This window comes from Panthera pardus, unplaced genomic scaffold (assembly GCF_024362965.1).
Source record: "Panthera pardus isolate Hobbes unplaced genomic scaffold, ASM2436296v1 HiC_scaffold_10, whole genome shotgun sequence".
NCBI classification, from domain to species: Eukaryota; Metazoa; Chordata; class Mammalia; order Carnivora; family Felidae; genus Panthera; species Panthera pardus.
The window spans coordinates 4,637,921-4,656,179 of NW_026526655.1; the positions used below are offsets into that span (position 1 = coordinate 4,637,921).

The 18,259-nt window shown below is 58.6% G+C and overlaps 1 protein-coding gene across 2 annotated transcripts; it reads left to right on the forward strand.

The window, feature by feature from the left end:
* The first annotated feature begins 1,874 nt into the window (after nt 1–1,874).
* GBX2 (gastrulation brain homeobox 2) lies at nt 1,875–4,764 on the forward strand. Of its 2 annotated transcripts, none has more exons than XM_019445477.2 (2): nt 1,875–2,771; nt 3,756–3,864. In XM_019445477.2, the coding sequence occupies exons 1-2, from the start codon at nt 2,182–2,184 to the stop codon at nt 3,862–3,864; spliced, it is 699 nt and encodes a 232-aa protein (XP_019301022.1). In that variant the 5' UTR covers nt 1,875–2,181. The 2 variants fall into 2 exon arrangements, with proteins under 2 accessions (XP_019301022.1, XP_019301021.1); XM_019445476.2 differs by having other exon boundaries at nt 1,887–2,704; nt 3,756–4,764.
* The last annotated feature ends 13,495 nt before the right edge of the window (nt 4,765–18,259 follow it).

The following is an 18,259-nucleotide window of genomic DNA, read 5'->3' on the forward strand; positions in this document are numbered from 1 at the left end:
CCGCCTGCCGCCGGAGCCATCTATTACAGCGGCCTGGAGTGGGGAAACGCGCTCGCGCTCGAGACGTCTTTGTCCGGGTGGCGGTGGGGCGGGGGGTGGGGGGGTGGGGAGGGGATGGGGAGGAGGCGAGCAGGGGGAGGGCGGCTGGCGGCGGGGCCGGCGAGTTTTCCCAGCACTCAGGGGCGCCGGGGATGCACCCTCCTCTCTTTCTTTCCCCCAGGGCCCTTTGGGTGGGCAGTGGGTTTCTGGCGGAAGAGGTGGTCTGGAATTAAGACGTCCCCCTGGGGGCCCTGGGGTTACAGCGGGGGAAAGAGGAGCTTCAAAGAATAGGGTCGATAAATTCATAAAGATCGATTTATCTTTATCTCCCAATTAAATGTGCTTGTAAGTGATACATAACACACGTCCAACACGGGCCAACTCCCCAACCACTAGCTCCTCGGCGTGAGCGGATTTTTAATGACTGATGTAACAATGCCCTTCTGGGCTCTCCTCGCAAGCCAGGTGCTTGTCGGCTGTTCCCGGCGAACGTCTAGACCCAGGAAGTTGGAGCCGAGGCCCTGGAGGCGCGTGGAAGCCCCGCGCGCGCTGGCGCGCTTTGCACCGTCTGCCCCGGCCACGAATAGATTCCCCTTTTAAAGAGAACGCAAGAATTGGAAGTTGGTCTTTTTGTCACAGATTAGGGGATGAGAACATCCCTAGCTCCCACTCCCTCCCCGCCAGTTAGTCCCCTCGCTCCCAAATTCTGGGGTGTTACCATCGTCGAGACAGGGGAAACATCTTGAGGGAATCGGCTCCGTCCGGCAGTAGGCGGAGGGGACCCGCGCGCCCTCGAGTCCTCGCGCAGGAAACCGGGTGGCGGCGCCGGGGTGAGCGCTCCCTCCGTTCTCAACGTGCTTAATTAGCGCCTATTTACAAAACGCAGCTTTTATTTGAGCAAACATCATAAAGCTTTCATCAGGATCATCTCACGTTATACAATCTGGAGGCACAGCAACTCCCCCTTCCTCCCCGAGGATGGGGCAGATAAAGCACTCGCTTTATTATCATAATTATCGTGGCTGTTATTTTGGTGCGCGCAGGCAAAGTGTGTAAATAGGTGCGATGATTAAGAACGTCATGAAAAATGAGAAGGGATCGCTCGCAGGAGGGCCCAGCTCGGGATGGGGGCACCAGCAGCCTCCTCGCCCCGCCCGGGAGCGCGGGGGGGCGCGCGCTCAGAGACGCGGCCGGCTCCCGCCGGTGGCTAGGGCCTTCCGGCTCCCGACCAGCGCCCTGGGGGCGGATGTGGAGGGGCAGGACCTTGCTCCCAACTCCGGGAACCTCTTCTGGACCACGGGCGCAGCAGCAGCACCCAACGCTAGGGTGAGCCGCGGGCAGGTTTGTTCCAGCGCTAGGAGGAAGAAATAAAACGCCCTCGGCTGAGCCGCGGTAGGTCCTAGCCCCGGAAGCTGCCCTTGGACGCGGCCCCGACGAGGCTGCCGGGCCACGGGGCTCGAGCCTTGGAGCTTTGGAGGCAACAGCCCCTTTCAAGTTTGCGCGGCGCGGGCCCGGCGCGCAGGCTCCGGCTCTCGGGCCCGCGCGCTCCGCCGGCGGCGCCCGCAGCCCGCTCCCGGCCGGCCCGGGTGGAAGGGGCGGAGCCCCGTTTTCGCTCCGCCTCCTCCCGGCGCAGCCAATAGGCGGTGGCGCCCGGCCCCACGTGACGTAAGCCCGGCCGGGCAGCAGGCAAAATGTGAATGAGAAAGAGGAGCGCGATTTAAAGGTGCTGGCGGCGCCCGCCGAAGACAAGTGCGCCAGCTTCGCGCGCTCCCCAGCGGCCCGCGGGAGGCGACGGATTGCGGATCGGACAGACGGACGCACTGACGGCTGCGAGCCGGGGCCGAGGGGGGCAGACGACACGCGCGCGGGCTCCGACGGGCAAGAGGCGGGCAGCGGCTCCAGCGAGCCCGCGGGGCCCGGGTGCCCTCTCCACTCCGGAGCTCACGACCTCACCCCGCGCGCTGCCCGCACCCGCCGGGCATGCAACCCGCTCAGGGCTGAGGGTCGGCGGCGCCTGCTTTCAGGGTCCGGCTCGGCCCCTGCGCGGCGCACTCGGCTGTGCTCCCGGCGCCCGGCGGGCTTCCTGGCGGCGGCGCGGCGCGGGGACTTTTCGCCTCTCGCTGGCCTCTTCCGAGCGCGTCTATGAGCGCAGCGTTCCCGCCGTCGCTGATGATGATGCAGCGCCCGCTGGGGAGTAGTACCGCCTTCAGCATAGACTCGCTGATCGGCAGCCCGCCGCAGCCCAGCCCCGGCCATTTCGTCTACACCGGCTACCCCATGTTTATGCCCTACCGGCCGGTGGTGCTGCCGCCGCCGCCGCCGCCGCCGCCCGCGCTGCCCCAGGCCGCGCTGCAGCCCGCGCTGCCGCCCGCGCACCCTCACCACCAGATCCCCAGCCTGCCCACCGGCTTCTGCTCCAGCTTGGCGCAGGGCATGGCGCTCACCTCCACGCTCATGGCTACGCTGCCCGGAGGCTTCTCCGCGTCTCCCCAGCACCAGGAGGCGGCGGCCGCCCGCAAGTTCGCGCCGCAGCCGCTGCCGGGTGGCGGCAACTTCGACAAGGCTGAGGCGCTGCAAGCCGACACCGAGGACGGCAAAGCTTTCCTGGCCAAGGAGGGCTCGTTGCTCGCCTTCTCCGCGGCCGAGGCGGTGCAGGCGTCGCTCGGTGAGTCGGCGGCGCGCGCGGCCGGGGCGCGGGGGCGGGAGGGGGGGCGGGGGCGAGCCCGCTCCGGGTTCCCGCGGGCGCAGAGGGGGCGAGGCCAAGCCCCCCACACGACCCCCCGCCCCGGCCCCCCTGTCCGGAGCAGCGGGAGGACGCGGCCGAGCGGTGCCGCGAGGCCTCCGGGGGGCATTTAGAGCCGAGCAACAAGCTAGGGCTTAGGGGTAGTAGCATTTAGCCCTCGGGGCCAGCTGCTGTGCCGGGCGGCTGTTCGTCTGTCCGGCGGCGAGTTTGGAGGAGTCTGTCCCCCCTCCCGCGCGCCGTGACCTGGGGTCCTGGATGAGTTTCAGCCTTTAGGGCTGGCGGGTTGGGCTGCGCGTCTCAACCGTGCGTGTGCTCAGGGGCGCCCAGACCTATTAACCCCCTTCACTGGGCTTGGTGCTTGCCCGGGAGAACCCGATTCCCGGGAGGCTGTGCGTCTGCGTGTGTGTTGGGGTGTCTTGTGGGAACTTCTCCTAAGGCTACAAAACTTCCCTTTCGCCAACATCATCTGCCTCAAAAAAAAAAAAAAAAAAAAAAGAAAAGACCCGGTCTGGGATCTCCACCTCCCTGTGGCCCCACTTTGGCTGCGATGAAATCGAGGTTCACTGAATATTCACTGGGGGGTGGGGGGAGGCAAGATGGATCGTGAATTTCCCCCTTCAGTCCTCACCCAGCCCCCACCCCAGGGACAAAGAGGATGCTGCTCTCTTGGGCCTCACGCCTCCTGTTACTTCTGCCTTAAGCTGCCGGAGGCTGGGAGGGTGCAGACGAGGCCTGGCGGCCCCTTGAGTGATGGTTCTGGGCAAAGGGCCGTCGCCTGTCCTGTCTCCTCTCCTCCTTTGAGCTTTCTCACGCCCCCCCCCCCTTCTCTACCCCTCAAAGGCCAGGAAATCACAATGTGTTAATGTCATAGAAAGACAATCCGCTAAGGGCGGGGGAGGCCCGAGTGGCGGTGGGAAGGGGAAGAAGGCCAGTGTGCGAAATGTAATAAAACGCCGTTTGGTTTTGCTTTCAGTCGGGGCTGTCAGAGGGCAAGGGAAAGACGAGTCAAAGGTGGAAGACGACCCGAAGGGCAAGGAGGAGAGTTTCTCGCTGGAGAGCGATCTGGACTACAGCTCGGATGACAATCTGACCGGCCAGGCGGCTCACAAGGAGGAAGACCCCGGCCACGGGCTGGAGGAGGCCCCGCCGAGCGGCGGCGCCGCGGGCAGCACCACGTCCACGGGCAAGAACCGGCGGCGGCGGACTGCCTTCACCAGTGAGCAGCTGCTGGAGTTGGAGAAGGAGTTCCACTGCAAAAAGTACCTGTCGCTGACCGAGCGCTCGCAGATCGCCCACGCCCTCAAACTCAGCGAGGTGCAAGTGAAAATCTGGTTCCAGAACCGCCGGGCCAAGTGGAAACGGGTGAAGGCTGGCAACGCCAATTCCAAGACAGGGGAGCCCTCCAGGAACCCCAAGATCGTCGTCCCCATCCCCGTCCACGTCAGCAGGTTCGCGATCAGAAGTCAGCATCAGCAGCTGGAGCAGGCCCGACCCTGAGGCCCAGGGAGAGCCAGGGCCTGGACCGCCGTTGGAGAAGCTACAGCTCTGGAAGGAAACCACGGTGGCCTCTGCCATGTTTGAAGCAAAACTCAAAGTCACCCCCCCCACACACACACACCCAACTTTGGACATCCCAAGCACACTGAGAGTATATTCATTCAGAAGGCTGAAGACTGCTTTCGAAGGGGCTACAGCTCTACCTGATGCCTGATGACACAGTAAATATTTATTATACTATCCTACTTTGTACATAGATATCTATATAAACTGGATCTCAGCTGCAGTATTTTGAAAGTTAGAGGACCAAACTGCCCTTGTAATGTTCTCCACTCACATTCCAGAAGAAAACAGAACCTCTGCTGTAATCCTCCACGGATAGCAGCCACCTTTCCATACTTTTCCAAAGGTAAACATAACACTGAAGAACAAACCCTCATTTTTGTTTCTCTTTTGGTTTTTTGTTTTGTTTTGTTTTTTGTTTGTTTTTGTTTTTTTTTTTTAAGTTGACCGAAAAGCAGACGTTTTGGGGGCAGCCTGGAAATTTGCTTTGCTTTGGTTTTGCCTGGCGTTCTTTCCTGGGGTTGCACATCCTATCTGAGCCATGTTTGGAAGCACGTCTCTGTTGTGTTTAATTTATTTCAATGTAGCTTATTTTCTTATAAGTTATGACATTTAAACAATCGCAGTCTTGTGAATAATAAAAAGGAGAGAGAGAGAGAAGGAAAAAAAAAAAAAAAGACCAATCTCTGGGTCTCGTGAGTGTGTCCAGATTTGAGTGTTTGCAGGGCACCACCGGAGAATGGCCAGGCAGCCGGTCTGGGACCAGCACTGGATAAAAGTCCCCTGTCCTGGTCTCCGCAGGCTGGCGGGACACAGCACACCCCGCGCCTTCCCAGGTTTCTAATTGGCGAGCAAGAGCTCTAGCTGGGTTATAAATTTCAGGGAGCCTCACTTTCACCTGAGAAAGCTGACATCTCCCCCTTTTGCATGGTCTAACCACTACCTAGGAGGCTGGCAAACTTGGGCCAGAGGAAGAGGCGGGCGCCCGGAGGAGGGAAAGCGAGTGCGGGTACTGGTGGCTTTCCACTAACTCCCGATGCTCTAAATCGACCACAGCCAGGGAGGAGACGCGTTCCCCCCACACACATCCCCGATCCGAAAAGAAGCGGTGCTCGCTCCCCAGGCTGGGCCGAGGGCCCATAAATCAGGCTCCGGGCGTTATCTTCCGACAGGGGCAGAAACCCACCAAACCGAGCAGGGCTTCCGGGCAGCGCTCCGCGCGGAGGCGGAGGCGGGCCGTGAGCGCCAGCGGGCCGGGCACCTCCCTCGGCGGGCGGGGTCGGAGGGGCGGGACCCGACCACCGCCCCACCCCAAGGGCGCCGGGGCGGTCGGCTGCACAAAGCGGGGGAAGGGAAGAGGAAGGCCGGCGGGTGGGCGGCGGGCCCGCGGGGGTGCCTGAGAGCCGGGCGGCTCCCCGCCTCGGCCCGGAGGCCCACGGGGCGCGGGCGGGGCGTGCCCCGACCCCCTGGCCCGCTCCCCCGACCCCCCGCCCCCCACCGCCGGAGCCCAGCCCGGGACGCCCGCTCCTTTCCCGACCCCGAAGCGCCGGGCCAGGCCCCCTGGAGATAGTCGTGGGCAGGCCCGGGGTGCTCGGGGGGCGTGGAGCGGGCGAGCGAGAGTGAGCGATCGCGGCTCCAGAGCCCTGGCCGCGGCCAGCAAACCTGCAGCCCGAAGGGCGAAGAGAAGCCAGAGGCTTCCCCGGCCTCGGCCTTGCCGGTGGGGAGCGGGGCCGAAGCCGCCGCGCGCGGTACCCACCGCGGCTCTCTCAGCCCAAGAAGGGGGAACTCGTCGCCCTAGGTCAATACTCGTATTGGCTTAATTTACGCGGGGACCGAGGCCTCCACCGGCACTCCGGGCACAAGGTGAGGGACGGACGCGACCAAGTCACCGTTTCCCGCCGCTGTTCCCAAGACTTCCAGCGGCGGAAGATGGCCCAGACTTGGGTTTTGAGCACAATAAAACGGAGTGGCCGGTCCTCCGAAGGCCTCAGCCGGCTCTGCGGGGCGCGGAGAGCTTGGGGGCTCCTTCCTGTCCCCCACCTAGAGCCCTGGGGCCTTTCTCTGCCCTGGCGCCTGGTCGGCGAGGCCCGGCCGCTCCCCCTGATCCCGCCAGTGGCCCGCCGGTGAGCGCGCCCTGATCGCCCGTGAGCGTCATCTGCTTGGGGCTGGTTTCCCCTGGCCACACGCCGCTACCGTGCATTTGAGGCCAGCGGAGACGCCGCCCCCACCACATCCCGTTCCCCCGCCCCCACCCCGCACACCTGAGCCAGCCGGTCCCTGGGCGGGATGGATCTGCGCCCCGGCGGAACAGCGGCTGGTGGTGCAGGGTCCCAGCCGCAGAACCGGGGAGCGGCGGCCTCCCCGGCGGGGGCGCCCCCACTCGGCACTCTTGGCCTGGGGGAAGATCGCTGGATCTCGAGAGCGGGGTACCCCCCCCCCCCGGCATATTCTGGAGGGCCCCCACCGCCCATATACCTTTTCAGGGTAACAGGTGTAACTCCTACCCATCTTCTCCAAAAGCCCGTGGTACGGATGGAGGGCACAGAGGGACTCAGAGCCTTGGCCACACAAACCCTGCGGGGAAGTGAAGTTCCCTAGAAACTGGGGGCCACCTTCAGGAATCCTCACCCCCCCCCCGGGGGGGGGTATGCGGGGGGACCACGCTCCCCCGCCCTCCCTAGCTGCACTTTGGGAGCAGGAGGAGAGGGCCTGGGGCTCCCCCAGCCTTGCAGAGGTGGCACCACCACCAGCCCCTCTGCCCTCTGGGGAAGCTGCCCCTCCTCCTCCCCAACCCCTGAATGCCGGGGCGCCCCCGAGAGCCCGGTGCGGAGGCCGAGGCCCGGGAGACAGGCCGAGGGGAGGAAGATAAACAAGCGGGAGCTTGATGGCCGCTGTCATCATGGCCGTCATCATGGCTTTCATTTGGCTGCCTAATGAGTCACATCACAGGCAGAGAGAAAAATTGTCAATCGCCCGGGCCCTAATGAATTTTTTTGCAAATTGTAATCAAGCCAGGCCGTCTCAGCTGGCTGATTAATGAGACCCACGAGGCTCGGCCAGCACCTCAGCTTTTTATTCCATCCCGTCCTCCCTGCACTAAATTAACAGCAACTTGTCTGAGCTTCAAATTAACTCCCAATGATTAATTCTGATGGGGGGGCCTGAAGAATAGCTTGTTCTAATAGGCTCTGGCCTGAGATGCTGTTGGAAATTAATACACTTCCCCTTTGGCTGCCGGCTTTAATCCAAGGTTGGGTTTTGACATCACTATATTTGTTGTTACAATAAATTCCACTTACATCTGCAGATCAAATAATTACGCTTGGGAGTGCCACGGGCCTGCGCCCTCAACCATCCGCTAGAGCCCCCCCCCCCCCCCCCCCAGGCTGTCCACACCCCGGTCCACCAACCTGAGCAGGGTTATGTAGTGGAGGGGGCAAAGGAACAGCCACCCCACCCTCTGCCCTAGCTCTCCTGCGAGCTGGGAGACCCCCATCCTTTGGAGAACCAAGGGTACTTTGAAAACTCAAAGCCAGATCCGTATGGTCCTTGAGCAGAGCCCTCTTGAGATTGGTCTTGGGCCCCAAGCAACCTCCTCCTCCCCTCCCTGCAGGGGCTGGGGATATCCTTGGAGAGGCCTGGACCTGGACCAGCCCTTGAATCTTCCCCAGCCCCAGCCCACGAGGGAATTTTTGAGATGTGGCACCTGCTTCTACACCCAGCTTTCTCCTCCCAGTCTTCAGCCCCCAGGATGGTTCTGTGCAGGACATTTTCAACTAGATAGCATGCGGTGGGGTGGAGTGGGGGCCCTCCAGGCCTGGTGTGCCTCCTGAGATCATCCTGAGTCTATGGCTGTCTGAGCACAGTTCGCACTGGGCCTGCTGCTGGCCCGAGCACCTGCATTCCAAGACGCTGGTTCTCTTGGGGTCAAAGCTCGCTTAGCCTTGCGTCTGTTTGTTCGAGCTTAATTGGCTTAATCACTTCGGCTGTGTCTGGCTAGCACCGGGCCTCCGCTGCTGCTCCCTCTGCCCCCGGCCTGTCCCAAGTGGAGTCGCTCGCCCACCCCCTTGGCAGGGGGGTGCTGGATGCTCTGGAAGCCCGTCGGGCGGGGGGGTGGGGTGGGACGACACTCTGATGGGCCTCAGGATCTGGTCACCAGCTTCCTAGATCCTGGGCCTTCCTGGACCCCAGTGGCCGTCCCCAAAAGGCTGGAGCCCGGCTTCCGAAGGCCCTGCAGTAGAGTCATCCTCCGTTCGCTCTCCTCTCGCCTGTGGGGAACTCGCGTGACAACGCAGCTGAGTGGCCTGCCCGCGCCCAGCCACGGCCTCCCTGGGAAGGAGGCTCCCTTACACCGGCCTCTGTTTCTGTCCCTGGAGACCCCAGGCCTCTGCTCAAGCGCAGGCAGTCTAAGCAGGCGGCCTGCTTGGACCCTCTGGAGTCCCAGGGTTTCCTGGAAGGCCCTGGCAGTCAGGGCCTCTTTCCCCCTAAGCTCGGCCGCGCCGGGGCCCTCGGGTAGCCGGGCTCCGGGGGTCTAGGGGGGAGCTGCGGTCTGGGGTGTACCGGGAGCGGCCCCGGGGAGAAGGGAGGAGGCATCCATCTTCATTTTGGGCCCTTATGGTGCAAACAGGAGAAATATGATCTTAGTAACCAAACATGAATGCAAATCACACCGTCAGAGTAATAAAGCACCTAAACCCCGACACACAAAAGCAACACCATATGTATGAAGACAGCCTGCATAAATTATAAATTACATCATAAAAATTGATTGCCTATTTGAATAGTTCAGAAGTGAGAGACCTAAGCTGACTTCCGCCCTCCGTGGCTTTGGGGGAAAGGTCAGGGAGCGCGTGCTCCCGACTGGCCCGAGGACTGGGGTGACTGGGCCTAGAGTGTCCTGCCGGCGCTGCGGCCCAGCCTGGTGGCACGGGGGGAGGGGGGAGCGCGGGGTGGGCGGCGCACTGGACGCGGGGCGCGCCCCGTCAGCTCCGCGCCCGGAGGAGGGGACAGGCCCGCAGCCGTGGATGCCCGGCGAGGCCTGCGCCGGTGGGGCGAGAGCGCCACGGTCAACGCCCGAGTTGGGTCTCAGGAACCCCTACCCCCAGACCGAGCGAGGCTGCCCCTCAATCGCAGCCCCTCCGGCCGGCGAGTGGTACTGCCCCGAGGGCGCTCAGCCTTCTAGCTCGGACCCCAAGGTCCCTGAGAGCGCCTCCCCCTCCCCACGCGGTGGGCTCTATGGCGAGCACGGGTGTGATGTGTGCGCACGGGTGGGTGTGGGCGTGCAGAGGTAGCGTCTTTGCAGCTGTGCGCTTAACCGGCTCAGTCTAGCCCGGCCCCGCCGAGTTTCTCGGTTTTCCCGGATCCCGGGCTCAGGGGTTCCAGAGTCCCACCCCACTGGAGCAACCCAAGACGCCGTTCCGGGTGCCATTCGAAGTCGAGCGCCCACTGCGCACTCGGGTCTGCGCCTCGGGGCTCCCCCGACTCGTGGACCGCCGGACGCCCCTTCGAGGGGCCTGCGCCTCTGTGCCCCACCCTGTTTCCTCTCCACTGCGTGGAGGCCCAGAGTCTGATCTCCGGCCCCCACCCCCCACCCCGTGGTCCGTGTCCACTCGCCCCGTTTGGCCTCTGAGATCTCCCCACACACCCCCGACCTCCATCGTGCGGGCGCACCCCCCACGCCCACTCTGGTCTCTGGGATGACCCCCTCCGCAGCTCACCACGAACACCCCCACCTCCCCCGCGGGAAGCCGCGGCACCAGTGTTCGGGCCCTGGCCTACCCTCTCCCACCGCCGCGCGCAGGCCCACCCTCTGCGCTCTGCCTGCAACAGGCCCCGAGGACTCCGCGTGTCAGCCCCGGAGCTGGCAACGCGCTAGGCTAGGGAGGGGAAAGCTGAGGCCCGGGCAGCTCAGGGAGAGGCCGTCGGGGCGCGAGGAGGGTCTGCCCTGCCCGAACCAACGTGCGCCCCTGGGGCCTCAAGGGACAGAGGAGCAGGTGGGGTCGAACCCGCACCCCTCCCCCCCCCCCCTCCCCCGGCCCCGCAGCTCAGAGCCCGAAGGGGGCAGGGAGGCCGTCGGTGGGCGCGGCCGCCCATCCCGCGTGCGATTCACGAGCCCGCGCGGCCTGGCTGGGGTAACGACCCCGGGTCCTGCGCCCGCAGTCGGGGGGCCCTGCCCAAAGGCGCGCCCAAGGCCGGAGAGAGGGGCCTGGGGTCCAGGCTAATGCCTGAGGCAGGGCCCAGCGTTGGAGGCGACGTCACGCTGGGCGCCCACCCTCCCTCCTCCACCCGCCTTCATCTCCTGGTTTCCCGCCACTGGATCCCTCGGGGCCTTTGTCGTGCTGGTCTGTCTCTGGTGTGGCCGCGCGTCTTCTTAAAGGGCCCGCCCCCCCAGCTCGGTCTCCGCGGCCGTCAGAAGGACAAAGGCTGAAATGGGATTACACCAACCTGATCCCATTAAGCCGCCCTCCCCCACCCTCGCCCCCCCCCCCCACCCCCGGCCGGGGCTCTGGTCACTCAGATGCCCCGCGCGTTCCCTCTGTCCCCGCCCCCAGCCCGACTGCGGCCTGAGCACCTGGTGCGGCGACCCTGCAGCGAGCAGAGCGCTTTGGGGGTTTGGAAGTGGCCGCCTGACCCCGGGGTAGGAGCGCGGCCCTGGCTCTGAATGACAAAAGCCGAGCCCGGCCACACCATGGAAAGAGACAAGGGGTTTGGGAGCGCGCGGGGTGGGGGTGGGAGGAGGGGAGGTGACCCCACCAGGCCTTGGACTCGCCTCCCTGCAGGCAGGGGTCGGTGTAGCCCGGATTGTCTGAAACCGAGCTGGTGGCTCTGTGTCGAAGCTTCCAGAACACCTCGTTGGCCGCGCCAGCCAGGTAGCTAGCTGGGGCCTAGAAGCAACGGCGGGACTCTGTACTCAGCGCTTTCCCTGCGGGCTCTCAGTTCGCAGCCGCTGGGGAGGCAGGGGTGGGGCCCCCTGTCTGCAGAGGTAGCAGCTACAACCCGCGAGAAAGGGGCCTCAAGAAAGGTGGAGCTGGCAGCGGGTTCTGTCCTGGATCACTCCAAACCCGGATCTCTCTCTCCACAAGCCTTGGGTGCTGAGGACACCACCACCGGCCCCCTTGTCAGGGGCGGAGCCACCGGTCTGCTGGGGAGAGGGCGGGAGGTGGAGGCCAGGGGAGGGAAAGCCTTTGGGTGGTGTGGTGGGGGCTGGGGGTGCTCGGTCCTGTTTCAAGTTTCCCTTTTTCTTAACAGAAGCCAGCATGTCTCTTTGAACTTGGCACAGGAAGGGCGGTCAGATCTTGGTAGAGACTCCCGTGAGCTAAACTGGACCAAACCAGTCCACCCATCTGAACCTTTGTTTCCTCACCCGATGACCCACTCAGGGTGCAGCCTTCAAGATGTCTTCTGGGGAGGTTAATGACGTAACACAGGTGAGGTGCATGGTGACGTCAGGGCCATGGGAGAGCCCACTCCTGGCCGGGTGCACGGCTTCGGACTCAGACCGCCTGGGACTCAGACCTCAGTAAGGCGACTCCTCCTTAGCCCTCGAAGACCACCTCAACACGTCTGGTGCTACCTTGGGCCCAGAGTTGGCAGCCCGCGGGGCTGACGGTGGCTCGACGCGGGAGTCCTGCTCTGTCTTAGTTCTCAGCGAGACGCCAGCAGGCAAGGGCTCCGTGGATGCGTAAATCATGACAAATGGCATGAAGTCGCATTTCAGAAAGGCCTTCATCATTCCTAATATGTGCAGTGACTCCTTTGCACAGACACCATCTCCCTCCAGAGGTGTCTGGTGGGATTATTTGGAAAGCCGGTAGGAACATTGCAAAACCGAGAAAAGGACTGTAAACGTGGTGGTGCCACTGTCCTTGGCCAAAGGAGCTCCGAGTGGTGTAAAACCTGGCTACGCGAATCCCTGGGTTTTCCAGTCACGTGGGGGCTCTGTGCCGTCCAGACTGTTGACCCCCGTGGGGTCGTTTGGAACTTACCGAGACAGCCGTGCCACGTACAGGTACGTGATTATTGCTCTTAGACTTCAGAGTATTGATCCTGTTTTCAATGTTTATCAATAGTTTTGAAGCGGATCCCCGTTTTCCATGACCATGGCTGGAGTTTTCTCCCCAATAATTTCCATATTTCGGCATTTTGAAAGCTATAAATTGCCAGAAAAGAATGATAATCGCCCATCTTTAAATGAGAAATTGTTAATTTGGGATTTATAAAGGACTTTCCTTAATGAATAATAGTGAAGACAGATCTGTCTTCCTGCCTCATTTTGCAAAGTCACATTTGTAAAGTCGGGAGATTTCCATTCTTCCCCCTAATTATTCTCTCCCTCCAGAAGGCAGTTGTGCAGTGGAGTGGAGGCCTCCCCCGGGGACAAGAGGAGAGACTGTAGCAACGCCCTGGGCTCCTAAGAGCGCCTCTGCAGGCTGCCCTCTGCGGACCCCAGCACCACCTGTTTGCCGAGCGCCTCCACCCAGACTGGCCTTGGTGGGACCACGGTCCTTGTGGTACGGGACTGTCCCACGAATGCCAGAGGTACACGCGACAGAAGAGCCCTCGAGGAGATGGGAACAGCCGCCGGTTGAGAATGGGTCTGTTGGCACTGCGCTGGGCATGGGGCACCCAACAGGCCCCTGGGGGCCATACACACCCTCGGGCACTCAGAGTGCAGGCAAGACGGCCACTTCCGGCATGGGGAGCCCAGGGCGCCCCGAGGCTCACGGCAAGGCCCTCTTCCCCTCCAGCACGGGCAAGAAAGGTACGCAGGGTGAGGGCGCCTGGGCGGAGGCCACGGATGGGTGGACGTTCACGAACACCTCTCCCAGCTCCGCAGGGGTCTGTGGAGGAGTGACTGGGCCCCCAGGGCCTACAATGTCACCCACTTGAGCTGAGCCGCTGGGGTGGCTACTGTGGAATCGCAGCTGGCAGGGCACCCACGCTTAGAGCTGGCAAGGAGCCCCCTTCGTGGGTGGTCTCTGTCTCTCTCTCTTCAGAGACACCTCCCTCTCTGCAAAGGTTGGGACGGCACTTGCTTGGTTCAGCATCCCTCTGCCTTGCGTTGAGGACCGCCACGCCCTCAGTGGGTCTCGGGGACACGAGGGCCTCCGTGGTGGGCTGCCTGGGAAGCCCTGAGCTCTGGGGGCTGTGCTGGCCCTGCTCTCCCCCGAGCCACTTGGGCCTTTGGGGAGCTTTCTCAAAATGAGTGAATACTAACAATACTAATAACTACTACTAAAGATAATGGTCCTTCCGCCCACATTACTCTGCTCCAGCCGCCTGACAGCCAAGTAAATGGAGGGGTTTTCAACCTAATTTGGAGACATTTAGCCAAGTCCTTGGTGACGTCAGAGCCCTCGTTTTCCAAGCAATTCAGCACATTAAGCCTGCAGCCGGCCAACACCCCTGTTCTGCCACTGTTTCGGCTGGGGGAATTTGATGATGCTTTCAGGAAATTTTCTCATTGGCGTGATTTCTTTCTGGCAGGGGTGCCTTGGTCTTGGAATGATGATTGAGTAAGATGACCCCCTCTGCGCCCGCCCCCCCAGCCTTGAGGTCAGAACCCCCCCCCCTCCCTCCCCCGGGCTCTCCCTCCAGGCAGGAGAGTTCCCAGATGCTTCACCCTGCTCCCCCTCAACTCTGTGCAGAAACATCAGAAGGGACTGGAGTCAGCTGGAGACCAGCCCATGGCTGGAGAGAACAGGAGTCTTAAAGCCGCCAGGGCTCCCCAAATGAACTGATCCCCTCAATGCACTGCCACCCCGGGTTCCAGAAGACTGATGTGAAACTGAGCACGTGATTTCAACGTACATCTGGAAGAATAAAAATATGAATGTGGCTGGGGGATTTTTAGAGGGAACCCTAACGAGGAGGGGCACTTGCTCTAATAGGAGCCAACAGCTAATGTCCGTGGCGATGGGCCCTCTTCTGAGCACTTGACCTTCATCAATTAAATTTTTTTTTTTCAACGTTTTTTATTTATTTTTGGGACAGAGAGAGACAGAGCATGAACGGGGGAGGGGCAGAGAGAGAGGGAGACACAGAATCGGAAACAGGCTCCAGGCTCCGAGCCATCAGCCCAGAGCCTGACGCGGGGCTCGAACTCACGGACCGCGGGATCGTGACCTGGCTGAAGTCGGACGCTTAACCGACAGCGCCACCCAGGCGCCCCTTGACCTTCATCAATTAATTGAATCCCCGCGACAAGCCTGTGAGGTAGGTATTGTGTTTAACCGTATGAAATGGCTGGTGTTTGCTAGCCTTTGGGACCTACAAAGTGGCCACTTTGGATTACTGTCACCCACATTTTTGCAGATGACAAAAGCCATGCCACAGAGCAGTTAAGTAGGGTTCCAAGTTCACACAGCTGGCAGTTGGTAGGTTCAGAATTTACATCCACATAGGCTGGCTGCAGGGTTCGTGCTCATAAGATTACATGATATAATCGGGCCGCCTGGGTGGCACCGTGCGGTAAGCAGCCAATCTTGATCTCGGCTCAGGTCATGATGACACAGTTTGGGGGTTCGAGCCCCGCATCGGGCTCTGCGTGAATGGCATGGAGGCTCCTTGGGATTCTGTCTCCCCTTCTCTCTGCCCCTCGCCCGCTTCTGCTCTCTCTCTCTCCAAATAAATACATAAACTTAACAAAAACCATTCCATTATATAATCGACAGACTACATACTCAGCAATAGACTGTAGAATATATGAAGATTTAACCTATGGTAAAGGAAGGCCTGTGAGTTTGTGGAAAATGAAGAATTATTGCATGTCGGGGATTTGCTAAAACCGGCTAATTGGGGGAAAAGAAGGGATCTTTACCTCCCATGTTAACCAGGTATCAATTACACATGGATTACAGAATTCGGTGTATGAGAGGAAACCTTCGAAACCTAGGAAAGAGGATTAGCCAAATAATTACCTGCTGAGGGGCAGGACGCAAGGAAAGGATTGCAAAGCTGTCTACATAGAAAACGGAAGCTCCTGTTCATTAAAAAGATCATAAAACAATTAAAATATCAGGAACGAGCGGGAAAAATACTTGTCAGAAACCGGACAAGGTGGATTAATCTGTTTCCACACCAATGGCTAGAATGAAAGGGGAAGGGGCATGAATGGGCATTTCATGGAAGGTGAAAACCAAACTCACTGATCGCACAAGTAGGTACGGGGACACGTTATGTCAGACACTGTTCTGGTCTTGGGATGTAGCTGGCATTCTAGGGGGTGTGACATTACAAAGAACAGTAAGTGAATGCAATATAATATCAGGTGTTATTCAGACAACTAAGTGATTGGAAGGAAAACAAGGCTGGGTAGACTGGCAGGTGCTATTTTAGATAAGGAGGCTCAGGGTCAACCTTGCTGATAAGGTGAAAGTGGGTAGCTCCCTGAAAGAAGTAGGAAGCAAGAGATGCACAGATGTGGGGGAAGAACATTCCAGGCAGAGGGACCAGAAATAAGACGACTGTGCCCGGAGCAAACTGGCAAGGAGGAGAGTGGTGGGTGAGACAATGGGTCGTAGAGGTAGTAGCCAGGCCCTTGATCATGGAAGGCTTTGGAGGCTTTGGGAAGAACTTTGGATTTTATTTCAAGGGATACAAGAAGCCATTGGAGGGGTTAGAGCAGAAGAATGCATACTTTTTTCTTTAATTGCTAATAAACACACAAAATTGGTCAAACTCAAAGAGAAGTAAATTAAAACCAAAATGAAGCAATACTGTAATCCTTTAGCGAAGTTTATAATATAAAAATATTATAAGAATTGGTAATATAAAACGTTTGCAAGACCAGACACTGACACAACACAGTGAGGGGACACTCGTTCATGGCTGGGGGAAAAGCATCCGTTCAATAAATAATGACTGGGCAGCCACCGCGAGCCAGACAGACTTCAAGGAGCCAGAGAAGTGACTGTGAACAAGAGAAACAAGGCATCCAGGCTCAGGACGTGGAGCACATTTTTTCTCTCAGTTTGTTTGTTTGTTTATTTATTTATTTGAATGTTTATTTTTGAGAGAGAGAGAGAGAGAGAGACTGAGTGTGAACAGGGGAGGGGCAGAGAGAGAGGGAGACACAGAATCCGAAACAGGCTCCAGGCTCCGAGCTGTCAGCACAGAGCCCGACGCGGGGCTCGAACCCACGAACTGTGAGATCATGACCTGAGCCGAAGTCGGACGCTTAACCGACTGAGCCACCCAGGCGCCCTTCTCTCAGTGTATTTTAAATGTCTTAAGCTTTACTATCAAAAAACAAATAAGAAGACTATTGTTACTACTTTTAGTCAGCATTGTAACTAGAGGTCAAAACCAAAGCAGTAAGATAAGAAAAATTAAAAGGCATAAGGATGAAGAGGGAGGGAAATGAAAGCGTACATTTAACAACAATAAAAATACAAGATACTTGGGGAAAATTGCAACAATTTCTTGACAGACATTGAAGCGTATAAAAATACATGGAGAGAGACACAATGATTGTGGATGGAAAGATGCAGTGTCATAAATGTGTCAATTATTCTCAAACTGGTTTATAAGATTCAAGGTCATTCCTATCAAAACTCTAGGAGGAAGTTTGAAGAACTTGGGTTAAGAAAAACCATGACATGCCTGAAGATGAAAATAGGTGGTGGTGGGGGGTAGCCTATAAGATATAAAGTCTTATAAAGTTCAGTAATTAAGGAAATGTAGTATTGTCATGGGAACAGACAAATTGAACAGTGAAAGGGAATTGAAAGCCTGGTGCATACACCCCATGTATATACAGAAACCTGATTTATCAGAAAATTCTAAATAAATAGTGCTGAAGCAATTGATGATCTCCCTAGAAAAAATGAAGCTGATGCTTCCCTCACATACCACACACACAGATTACAAATAGATTAAAGATATTGGTGTAAAAGACAAAATTAAAAAAAAAACTAGAAACATTTATGGAATAATATTGTTTCTCTTTTTAAAGAATGATGTTTTTAAATGTTTATTTATTTATTTACTTTTGAGAGAGAGAGAGAGAGAGAGAGAGGGGGAGGAAGGGCCAGAGAGAGAGGGAGACACAGAATCCGAAGCAGGCTCCAGGCTCCGAGCTGTCAGCACAGAGCCTGATGCAGGGCTCGAACCCATGAACCGTGAGATCATGACCTGAGCCAAAGTCGGACGCTTAACCGACTGAGCCACCCAGGTGCCCCAAATGTTTTTTTTTAAGAGAGAGAGAGCGCAAGTCGGGGAGGGACAGAGAGAGGAAGACAGAGGATCCAAAGTGGGCTCTGTGCTGACAGCAGCGGGCCTGAGGTGGGGCTCGAACTCATCAACTGTGAGACCATGACCTGAGCTGAAGTTGGATACTCAACCTACTGAGCCACCCAACCACCCTGAAGAATATTTTTTCTAAAAGGTTTCTTCAATAGGTTGCAAAACACACTGCTCATCAAATGAGAGCATTAAAAACATTTTTTTTTAATGTTTATTTATTTTTGAGACAGAGAGAGACAGAGCTTGAATGGGGGGAGGGTCAGAGAGAGAGAGAGGGAGACACAGAATCGGAAGCAGGCTCCAGGCTCCGAGCTGTCAGTACAGAGCCCGACGCGGGGCTCGAACTCGTGGACCGCGAGATCATGACCTGAGCCGAAGTTGGACACTTAACCGACTGAGCCACCCAGGCGCCCCAGATTGGCAAGTAAATTTATAAGTACATGCTCAATCTCCGTTGTAACCAGAGAAATTTACTTAAGGCCACTATGAAATATCATTTTCGTCTATCAGATTGGCAAACATTTAAGAGCCTGATAATACCAAGTGGGAGCAAAGGTATGGAGACCTGGAACCCTCTCATATGAACGTAAATTCACACAACCACGTTGGAAAACAATTTGTCTATTATATTGTGAAGTCAAACATGTACAGAGCCAACGTGGCAATTTTACT

What these genes read in the sequence shown, in the direction of transcription:
- GBX2 (XM_019445476.2), top strand. Translation starts at nt 2,182, where the DNA reads ATGAGCGCAGCGTTCCCGCCGTCGCTGATGATGATGCAGCGCCCGCTG. An exon ending in GGCGGTGCAGGCGTCGCTCG is followed by an intron (nt 2,705 to 3,755) that starts GTGAGTCGGCGG and finishes TTTTGCTTTCAG; the next exon opens with TCGGGGCTGTCAGAGGGCAA.